The sequence below is a fragment of the Tachyglossus aculeatus genome, chromosome 3 (genome assembly GCF_015852505.1).
Source record: "Tachyglossus aculeatus isolate mTacAcu1 chromosome 3, mTacAcu1.pri, whole genome shotgun sequence".
Classification (NCBI taxonomy): Eukaryota; Metazoa; Chordata; class Mammalia; order Monotremata; family Tachyglossidae; genus Tachyglossus; species Tachyglossus aculeatus.
The window spans coordinates 106552768-106564686 of NC_052068.1; the positions used below are offsets into that span (position 1 = coordinate 106552768).

Consider the following 11919-nt stretch of genomic DNA (forward strand, 5'->3'; position numbering starts at 1 on the left):
CCATAGGAACCCAGCCACTGTGTGGAGAAGCAGCGTGACCTGGTGGATAGAGCAAGGGACGAGCAGTCAGGAGATGTGGGTTCTAATACCAACTCAGCAAGCTGTCTACTGAGGGACCTTGGATAAGTCACTTCACTTCTCTAAGCCCCAGTTCCCTCATCTGTAAAATTGTGATTAAGACTTTGAGCCCCAATTGGGACGATTTCTTGTATCTATCCTAGCGCGTAGAGAAGTGTCTGACATATAATAAGCACTTAACAAATACTATAAATATTTCACAATAATTATCATGCCAGACTAAGCCCCCCTTTTCCTCACCTCCCCCTCCCTGTCGCCTCGACTGGCTCCCTTTGCTCTACCCCTCCGACACATCCCTACAGCACTTGAATGTGTATGTACAAATCTATAATTCTATTTATTTGTATTACATGACTGTTTACTTGTTTTGATGTCTGTCTCTCCCCTTCTAGACTGTAAGCATTGAGTGGGCAGGGATTGTCTTTCTTTAGTGCTGAATTGTACTTTCGACGTGCTTAGTACAGTGCTCTGCACAGAGTAAGCGCTCAATAAAGATGATTGAACCAATGAATGAATTAATATCATTGTTATTATTAATCTCAGCTCCACCTCCTATCTGCTCAGTGACGAGATATCTATCATTATTATCTTTTTAATGGTATTCGTTCAACATTTACTGTGTGCCAGGCACTGTACTAAGCTCTAGGCTAGGCACAGGGTAATCAGGATGGACACAGTTCCTTTCCCATATGGGCCTCACTGTCTTAATCCCCATTTTACTGATGAGGCAATTGAGGCACAGAGATGTGAAGCGACTTGCCCAAGGTCGCACAGCAGACAAATGACAGATCAGTTCCTTTCGATTCTCAGGCCTATGCTGTACCCACTAGACCATGCTTCTTCTCTTATCCCATCACTTTGTCCTGTACTTGAAACAGAGTAAGCACTTATGTACCACTAAAAACATTGTTAAGGTTATAGTCTTTCCCTCTAGATCCTGCTTTCTCCCTGGGCAATTATGACCCAGGGTAATAATAATGCTGGAATTTGCTAAGCGCTTACTATGTGTCAAGCACTGTTCTAAGCGCTGAGAGGTACATGGTAATCAGTTCGGGCCTCATTGAGCTCAACGTCTTAATTCCCAATTTACTGATGTGGTAACTGAGGCATATAGAAGTTAATTGACTTGCCCAAAGTCACACAGCTGGCAAATTGCGGAGCTGGGATTAGAACCCATGACCTCTGACTCCAAAGCCCTGAGCCACGCTGCTTCTGAAGATCTGTTCTATCTGGTCCTCTAATGGCCTCTGATTGTGGCTTATTTCCTGTAACAATGATTTCTGGGTAATCTTCCTCCTCTACATCCCTACCTCCTTGGTCCTGGCTGCCCTGTCTTTGTGAGACCAACATCAGCCCCACAGCAGCCTCTCAGCAGCCTCTGACGACTCCATTCTTGGTTTCCGGGATCTGCCCAATTTCTATCTGCCCATCGCCCTTCTCAGCCTTGTTTGTCTCTCCCATCGTCTCCTCTGAGCTTTGTGACTTCATGTCCCCATGCATTATTGGCATCAATCAATCAATGTGTTTTTATTGAGCACCTACTGTTTGCAGAGCACTGTACTAAGCATTTGAGAGAATGCAAGGAAAAAGAGTTGGTAGAAATGATACCTGCCCTACAGGGGGAGACAGACATTAAAGTAGATTAGATCAGGGGTAGGGGAAATAGTAGATCATGAGACTATTTATACGAGTATCGTGGGGCTGGGCTGAGTATCAAAGTGCTTGAGTGGTACACAGCCAATTTCAGAATCTAAGCAGAGGGGGCAGCAGACAAGAGAAATGGATTTCAGCCACGAGCATTCCTCAAGGCAGCCTTCATGTCCCTGTTTTTCAGATTGTAGTTGAGGGGGATCATGGTGTGAAGCGTCGTGGTGTAGAGCACATCCACCAACAGGTCCAGTGTCGAGGGGGAGTCTGACATGTGTTTGAGATAAGTGAAGCTTCCGGTCGAGATAAAAAGGGTGACAAGGTGAGGTGGAGCAGGCAGGTGGAGAAGGCTTTGGCCAGACTCTGGATGGCCGGGAACCTCAGCACGGCCAAGAAGATGCTGACGTAGGAGATGACGATGGAGACGAAGGAAAAGAAACCAAAGCCCATACCTATAGCCACGCTGACGTTAATGACAATGTGCATTTCTGAACAGGAGATCTTCAGTAAGGAGCAGACATTACACAAGAACTACTGGATCACGTTGGACTCACAGAAGCTGAATGCGAACATTCCGGCTTTGTACATCGCCCCGAACAGCCACGCTCTGAGCCAGAAGACGGGAGCCCGTTTTCACAGGCCTCTCTATTCATGACTACGGCATAGCGCAGGGGGCGGCAAATGGTGGCGTAAACGGTCGTAAGACATCGCCGTGAGTACAGACAGCTCTGAACTACCAAACAGAACCACCAAAAAGACCTGGGCCATACATCTTCTGAAATAGATGGATCTGCTAATGATCAGGGAGTTAAGGATCGATTTTTGAATCGTGACGGAGATGCAGCAGGTGTTGAGGATGGACACGTTCCTGAGAAAAAAGTACATGGGGGTGTGGGGGCGCTGGCCAAAGGCCGCGTCGGCGATAGTGAGATTTCCCGGCAGAGCTGCCAGGTAGAACAGGAGGAACAGCGCTGCATGGACCAGCTTCACATCTCAGACCTCTGCGAAACCCAACACGAGGAATTCTGTCACAACTGTGTGATTGGCCATCACACAGTTGGGGTTGATACAAGCAAATTGGGTTGGACGCAGTCCCTGTCCCACGTGGGACTCACATTCTCGATCCCCATTTTACAGAGGAATTAACTGAGGCATAGAGAAGTGAAGTGACCTGCCCAAGGTTACGCATAAGACAGGTGGCATAGCTGGGATTAGAACCTATGACCCCAGACCTATTCTCTATTCACTATGCCATGCTGCTTCTCTGACATACTGTACTCTCTCAAGGGCTTCGTACATTGCTCAGAACACAGTAAGCGCTCAATGCACACCACTGATGGTGATGATTGATGATTGAGGGCCTTTAGTGGAGGAGGCTGGTATGATTTATTTTTACCAGTACCATCTCCTCATAGATTCTAAGCTATCTTCTCAGAAGCTACTTTTCTGTTATCTCAAATGATTTTTGTAATCAAGGGTCTCTTTTTGATTCCCTCCTTATGATCCAGGATCCCCTCTTAAGTAACTCTTTCCTCTCTCTGCCTGTGTTTTTGTCCTTTTATTCACTGAAGATAATAATAATCATAAATATAATTGTGGCATTTGTTAAGCACTTACTGAGGCCCGCACTCTATAAGCACTAGAACCCATGACCCCAGGCCTATGCTCTATAAGCACTGGGGACAGATACACACTAATCAGATTGGGCAAAGTCTCCACCTCACATGCGGCTCACAGTCTTCATCCCAATTTTCAGATGAGGAAACTGAACCACAGAGAAGTGACTTGACCAAGGTCACAGAGCAGACAAGTGGTAGAGAGGGGATTAGAAGCCAGGTACTCTGACTTCCGTTTGTGAAATGGTGTTTAAGACTGTAGGCCCCACGTGGGGCAACCTGATTACCTTGTATCTACCCTGGCGCTTAGAATAGTGCTTGGCACATAGTAACCGCTTAAGAAATACTGTATTTATTATTCATTCATTCATTCATTCAATCGTATTTATTGAGCGCTTACTGTGTGCAAAGCACTGTACTAAGCACTTGAGAAGTACAATTTGGCAACATATAGAGACGTCCCTACCCAACAGTGGGCTCACAGTCTAGAAGGGGGAGACAGAGAACAAAACAAAACATATTAACAGAATAAAATAAATAGAATGAATATGTACAAGTAAAATAAATAAATAGTTATTAAATAATTAATATTAAGAATATTAATAAGCATTAATTAAATAAAATAATAAATTATTAATCCACGCCTCCTAACTCAGAGACTTTTCTTCTTAGGGCGGTCAGTATCTTTTCCCAGGGACTGGTTTGCCATCCACATCCCACGTCTGGCCACTCCTCTCACACCTAGCCTTCCCATTCCATCGTCTCTGCCTTCCTGGCTTTTTATCTGGCCCTTCTTTACAAGCTGGATTTGTATTCTGTATCTTCCTTTCCGTGATTTTTGATTGGGAAGCAGCATAAATTAACTGGAAAGCGTACGGGCATGGGAGGCAGAGGACCTACGGTCTACTCCCAGCTCCACCACCTACTCTTTTTTCGGTGGCATTTGTAGTGGTTATTATGTGCCAGGCACTATCCTAAGTGGTGGGGTAGATACAAGCCAATCAGTTTGGGCACAGTCCATATTCCACATGAGGGTCACAGTCTTAATCCCCAATTTACAGGTGAGGTAACTGAGGTAGAGAGAAACAAAATGACTTGCTCAAGGTCACAAAGAAAATAGATGGTGGAGCTGGGATTAGAACCCATGTCTTCTGACTTCCAGGCCTGTGTTCTTTCCCCTAAGCCATGCTACTTTTCAGCTGCTTCTCACAAATTGACATATTCTTATACGCTGATGCTTCCCCTAACTGTAATTCATTTTAAAATCTATTTCTCACCCTAGACTGTAAGCTTCTTGAGGGCTGACATTATGTCTACCTACTCTGTTGTACTGGATTCTCCCAAGCACTTAGTACAGCTCTCTTCACACCGTCAGTTGTAAGTTCCATGTGGGCACATATCCTGTCTATCACCTCAATTGTATTGTGCTCTCCTAATTGCTTAGTACAATGCTCTGCACCCAATAAGTGCTCAGTAACTACGATGGATGGATTGAGCGATTGGCTTTGATTCACCGGCGCGGTCCAGGGTTGGGGATGCTGAGTTCCTCCTCCTCGCCTCCTCATGCGAGTTTGTGGCCGTGATGGGAAAAAGTCTGGCATAAAACCAGTGCTCCGGGCTCCTCGGAGACAGCAGTCACTGTGCTGGGCAGGACGTGGGGAGGGAGTTCCCGCGGGAGGACCAGCCCTGGGCTTTCCCTGAGAGACTCGTTACCTGAAAGACTCAGGAGTCCAGAGGTGACATTATCACCGACGTTCAAAAAGGCTCAGTCTTCCCCAATAATGTTATGTCCCTCATCCTCGAGAATGTCCATGGTTAAATATTCACTCAATCGTCTTTGGAGCGTGTGAAGCACTGTAGAAAGCGCTTCCGGAGTAGACTACAACAATATATAGACATAGTCACCGCTCACAACGAATTTATAATGTAGAACGTTCTGATAAAGAATGAGACTCTGGCAAGCTGCCTAGTTATACAACCCTCCTCTGAGCTCTCACTCTCTCCACCTTTAGAGATTTATTAAAAGCACCTCTCCTCAGGAGCCCATCTCCGATTAAGCCCCCATTTCTTCTTCTTCTACTCCTTTCTACGTTGCCCTTGCACTTGGATTTGCAACCTTTATTCAGCCCGCTCTCACCCCTCTGCACTTAAATTCGTATCTGTAATTTGTTTATAATAATTTCTGCCTCCCCCTCTAAAAGGTAAATTGTTGTGCGCAGGGAATGTTTGCTTGTGGTTGTACTGTACCCTTCCAAGCGCTTAGTACAGTGCTCTGCACACAGCAAGTGCTCAATAAATGTGATTGGTAACAAGCGCTTTACAAACAAGCTTATTACAGTGCTCTGCGCACAGTAAGTGCTCAATAAATGTGATTGATTGATTGGTAACAAGCACTTTACAAATACTACAAATAGCCAATCTCCACAGCCACCACTGTTTGTAGACGGCGGGCGTTGGAATCAGTTCAGGCATGGAGGACCTTAATCCTGAGGTCTCAGTAACCAGGCCAACCATCTTTCTCCACAGGTTACTTCCTCATCACCGGTTACTCCCGGGGGACTGATGCAAAAGGGTGGGGACCCAGCGTTATTTGGGCTACAAGGGTCCACGACCTTCTACTTCTACTGAGCCATTTTAGATGCATTTCCCCGCTATCATTCTCCTCTGGGCGGCCTTCATGTCCCGGTTCCTCAGGCTTTAGAAAAGGGGGTTTTTGAGCCGGAGGCATCATGCTGTAGAACACGGACACCAGCAGGTCCAGGGTCGAGGGGGACTCAGACACGGGCTTGAGGTAAGCGAAGGTGCCATTTTCTATGAATAATATCACAACGCCGAGGTGGGGCAGGCAGGTGGAGAAGGTTTGTCCAGTCCTCGGTGGCCGGCATCCTCAGCACGGTTTGGAAGATGCACACATAGGAGACAACGATTGCGAGGAAATAATCGAAGGTGTGGCCGACTGAGAGAGTTTTTCACACAAATTCCTGGAGATTTCTACTGGGCCACGCGGGACCGATGAGCTGAGGGATGTCACAGAAGAACTGGGGGAGGACGTTGGACCTCCAGACGGGGACGGAGAAGGTGGCAGTGGAGTGCGTTATGTCGCTCAGTGAGCCAAAGAACCACGATGTAGCCGCCATCTTCCCATAGGCTCCATCATCCATGGTGAGCCAGTAGAGGAGGAAGAGGGAGATGGCCGCATAGTGGTAGAAGGACATCGCCGTGAGCAGGGGAGTCTCTGCACAGACACAGAGTATGAACGCAAACACTTGGAAAGCGCAGCCCAGGGAGAAGATTTCTCTACCGTATTTCAGGGAATTGTGGATGGACTTGGGGATGGTGACAGAGATGAGGCAGCGGTCCAGGACATATAGGTGCCTGAGGAAGATGTACATGGGTGTATGGAGGCGCCAGTCTAGGGCGATTCCCCGTCAGGGTCCCCAGGTAGACGACGAGGAGCAGTGCGGCATGGACAAGCTGCAGGTCCCTGACCTCTGAGAAACCCAGCAGGAGGAATTCCGAAACCTCCGTGAGATCGGCCATTTCATTCTGGAAATGAGAAGTAAAGTGGAAGTCTTTTCCAAGTAATATCCCGGTCTTCGTAGGCACTAACACGTTATTTATTCTTCCCTTCTTACCTCAGAAGAGTCAGAGGCAGTGGGTTCTAATCCCGGGTCCGCCACGTATCAGCTGAGTGACTTAGGGCAAGTCACTTATTCATTCATTCAGTCATTCATTCAATCGCATTTATTGAGCGCTTACTGCGTGCAGAGCACTGTGCTAAGTACTGTACTTAACTTCGATGAACCTCAGGTACCTCAACTGTAAAATGGGAATTAAGATTGTGAGCTCCACGTGGGATATCCTGATTACCTTGTATCTACCTCAGCGCTTTGACCTGTGCTTGGCACATAGTAAGCGCTTAACAAATGCCATCATTGTTATCATTATTATAATTACTATTATTATTATTATTACAGGCCAACCTTCCCACTCCGCTCTTTTAGCATCAACTTATTCACTGTTCCCCGATCTTGTCTATCTAGTCGCCAACTCCTTTTCCAAGACCTCTCCCTAGCTTGGAACTCCCTCCCTCTCCATATACACCAGACCACCACTCTCCCCACCTTCAAAACATAATGAAGTCACAACTCCTCCAAGAGGCCTTCTCCAAATAAGCCTTCTTTTCCTGACTTTCTTTCCCTTTTCTGTGTCACCTATGCACTTGGATTTGTATCACTTCACCTTCAGCTCCACAGCACTTATGTACATACACGAAATTTATTTTGACTGTTTCTGCACACTAGCCTTTGAGCTTCTTGTGGACAGGGAATGTGTCTACCAACTCGGTTGTACTGGACTCTCCCAAAAACTTAGTACAGTGTTGTGCACAAGGCAAGCGCTCAATAAATACCACTGATTACTTTGATTGTGTCTACCAACTCTGTTGTCTTGTACCTTCCCAAGCCTAGTAAGCACACTATAATAATAATGCTAATGGCATTTTTTAAGCGCTGAGGGCTGGGGGGCTCACAGTTGTAATCCCCATTTTACAGATGAGGTAAATGAGGCACAAAAAAGTTGAGTGGCTCGCCCAAGGTCTCACAGCAGACAGGTGGTGGGGCCGGGATTAGAATCCATGTCCTCCGACACCCAAGCCCATATTCTTTCCACTAAGCCACGCTTGGCTGACATGTCAAAACTGACCACCCTGTAGTGTGTGTCCACTAGATCACACCTGTTTATGTACCATAATGTGACATAAGTGTATCATGAGGATACACGAGGAAAAGTTCTGTTTAGGTGTTTCCTGATGTTCTAGAGTGGTGTCCCAGACCATATGGTCTGATTTCTCTATATGTTACCCAGATTTATAATTTCAGTATTAGTGCTGAAAACCTAGGCTGGTACATTTCCAAGGACATGATAAAGGAATACAATTACTCTAGGGTTGGGGGGTCTTGATCTCCGCACTTGCCCCCCTACAGCCTGTGAGAAATAGTCTAATAAATAAGCGCTTAGCATAGTCTAACAACATCAGTCAATGGTATTTGAGTGTTCACTGTGTGCAGAGAACTGTACTAAGCCCTTAGGGGAGTACAATACAACAAGTTGACATGATTCCTTCCCTAAAGAATCTTACAATCTTACGGTGGAATTATTATCATTATTTATTATTAAGTGCCACTGAGTCGGCACTTATGTGTATTCCAATCAACCAGTCATGTTTTTGAGTGTTTACTGTATGCAGAGCGCTGTACTAAGCGATTGAGGAGAATACAGTGTACCAGAGTTAGTAGACACATTCCCTACCCCCAGAGAGCTTAGTAAAAGTCCAGAGGGGGAGACAGACATTGGTATAAACATGCAAGTGACATCTATGTACATAAATGCTTTGGGGCTGAGGGATGGGCGAATAAAGTGCATTATATCCGCAGACCTATTATATTACAGTACATTATATTGTATTATATTATATAATAAATTACAATTCATTAATTACATCCAGAACTGATTTATTTATGTTTATGTCAAGCTCCCCCTCTAGATTATAAGCACACTGTGGGTAGGGAACACATCTACCAACTCTGTTATATTGTAGAACAATACTTGGCACATAGTAAGCGCTTAACAAACACCATAATTATTATTATTATTACTTTTATAAAGCTTAGTAGAGTTCTCTGCACACATTAAAACCTCCTTAAATCAATGGATTGATCAGTGATAGGTGGTGGGTGCAGCTGGCTGGACTCGCCTGTTTCTGCTGGGTAAATTATGTAAAGTTGCATCCTCCATTTGAACAGGTGTCTGGTCAAAAGAAGGACAACCCGTAGCTGTGTCTGGTTGTTTGGGGGCCTCAAGGCACGGGGGGAGAATTTGGGCTTTATTACCCAGAAGCCTTCAGGGACAAGGGGATTGGAACCTCCGGGGCGAGCCCAGAATGCATAACTGTGTGACCCTAGAGTATGCCGCAGTAGAAACTGGGGAAGGGAAGGGGTGACATCAGCTCCCAGATCTCCCCCGGGTCCAAACTCGGCAGACTGTGGAAATGCGTGAGGAGGATGAAACGGTTGCAACAGTGACTGTGCTGTCCTCTTTCTATTTTACGGTCTTTGATAAGCGCTCAATATTTTCCAGGCACTGTACTAAATGCTGGGGTAGGTACAAACTAATCAGGTTGGACAAAGTCCATGTCCCATATGAGGGTCACATTTTAATCCCCATTTAAAGATGAGGAAACTGAAGTCCCAAGAAGTGAAGTGACTTTCCCAAGGGAAGTAACCGGAGCACCACAGACGTAAGGAGAGTTGGTATGGGGGAGAAGGATGAAGTTACGAGTTCTGATTAGCCCGTCTGGACTCTGCATCATATGGGGTGGTAAATGAGGGTCTCAGGAGGGTAGTGTAATGGGCAGGGCCCTGAAATAGCCCCTCTAATAATAATAATAATAATAATAATAATAATAATGATAATAATAATACTAGCATTTATTAAGCGCTTACTCCATGCAAAGCACTGTTCTAAGCACTGGGGAGGTTAACAAGATGATCAGGTTGTCCCACGGGGGGCTCACAGTCTTCACCCCATTTTACAGATGAGGTAGCTGAGGCCCAGAGAAGTTAAGTTATTCACCTCTACCACCCCCTCCAGATTCCTGTAGCCGTCATCTACCCCCCCTCCGGCCCCACCTCCAACTTCTTTAACGATTTTGACCCCTTCCTCACCTTCCTTCTCTCATTTTCCATGCCCACTCTGATCCTCGGAGACTTCAACATCCACATGGATATCCCTGATGACTCCTCTGCCGCCCGCCTTCTATCTCTCCTCGACGCTACCAACCTCTTGCTCCACCCCACCTCACCCACTCACCAACTTGGTCATACCCTCGATCTCATCATCTCCAATCGCTGCACTGTGTCCACCCTCACCAACTCTGAAATCCCTCTCTCTCATAATAATCTTCTCATCTGCCTCCTCACTCACACTCCTTTCCCCTGTAAATCCATATTACTCCCTCACAGAGATCACCTCTCTCTTGAACACATCCATCTTTCTGAGCGCCTCACACCCCACCTCGCCTCCCTCTCCTCTCTACCCAGTCTTGATGATCAGATTACTGCTCTCAACTCTACCCTTTCTACTCAGATAGACTCACTCGCTCCACTTTCCGTTCGCCGCTCTCGTACCACTAACCCACAGCCCTGGATCACTGCCACTGTCCGCCTCCTTTGCTTTTATGCTACAGCTGCCGTACGCTGCTGGCGAAAGTCTAAACCCCATGCCAACCTCGTTCACTTCAAGTTTATCCTTTCCTGCCTTAAATCAGCCCTCTCCTCTGCCAGACAAAACTATTTCTCCTCCCTTATTGACACCCATGCCCATCATCCCCGCCAGCTCTTCCGTACATTCAACTCCCTTCTCAGGCCCCTGGTTCCTCCTCCTCCTCCTTCCCTCACTCCCAACGATCTGGCCTCCTACTTCATTAACAAAACTAACTCCATCATGTCCGACCTCCCCAAAGTCACTCCCCCCCTCTTCTCCAACCCCCCGGCTCTAAACACTCTCTGCTACTCTCCCATCCTACCCAGCAGTATCCTCAGAGGAGCTCTCCTCCCTCCTCTCAAGTGCTACTCCGGCCACCTGTGCTTCTGACCCCATTCCCTCTAATCTCATGAAATCTCTCACTCCATCCCTTCTCCCCTCCTTAACTTCCATCTTCAACCGCTCACTCTCCTTCACACATGCCCATGTCTCTCCCATCCTAAAAAACCCTTTCTTGACCTCACTTCACTTTCTAGTTATCGCCGCATAACCTTCTTACCATTCCTTACCAAACTCCTTGAACGAGACGTCCACACGCGCTGCCTCGAATTCCTCAACACCGGCTCTCTCCTCGACCCCCTCTAGTCTGACTTCCATCCCCTACATTCCACGAAAACTGCCCTCTCAAAGGTCACCAATGACCTCCTGCTTGCCAGGTCCAACGGCTCATACTGTATCCTAATTCTTCTCGACCTCTCAGCTGCCGTCGACACTGTGGACCACTCCCTTCTCCTCAATACGCTATCCGACCTTGGCTCCACAGACTCCATCCTCTCCTGGTTCTCCTCTTACCTCTCCGGTCGTTCATTCTTAGTCTCTTTTGCAGGCTCCTCCTCCCCCTCCCATTCCCTTACTGTTGGGGTTCCCCAAGGTTCAGTATATGTTGCCAACTTGTACTTCCCAAGCGCTTAGTACAGTGCTCTGCACACAGTAAGCGCTCAATAAATACGATTGATTGATTCAGTGCTTGCTCCCCTTCTGTTCTCGATCTACACTCACTCCCTTGGTGACCTCATTCGCTCCCACGGCTTCAACTATCATCTCTAGGCTGATGACAGCCAGATCTACATCTCTACCTCTGCTCTCTCCCCCTCTCTCCAGGCTCGCATCTTCTCCTGCCTTCAGGACATCTCCATCTGGGTGTCTGCCCGCCACTTAAAACTCAACATGTCCAAGACTGAACTCCTTGTCTTCCCTCCCAAACCCGGCCCTCTCCCTGATTTTCCCATCTCTCTTGACGGCACTACCATCCTTC

The 11919-nt window shown here is 46.9% G+C and overlaps 1 protein-coding gene across 1 annotated transcript; it reads right to left on the reverse strand.

Moving 5' to 3' along the window:
• Positions 1 to 1864: 1864 nt before the first annotated feature.
• LOC119925364 (putative olfactory receptor 14L1) lies at positions 1865 to 6733 on the reverse strand. The gene is made up of 5 exons (XM_038743443.1): positions 6337 to 6733; positions 2496 to 2669; positions 2385 to 2458; positions 2178 to 2256; positions 1865 to 2088 (listed from the first exon to the last, which is right to left on the reverse strand). The coding sequence occupies exons 1-5, from the start codon at positions 6731 to 6733 to the stop codon at positions 1865 to 1867; spliced, it is 948 nt and encodes a 315-aa protein (XP_038599371.1).
• Between the last annotated feature and the right edge of the window lie 5186 nt (positions 6734 to 11919).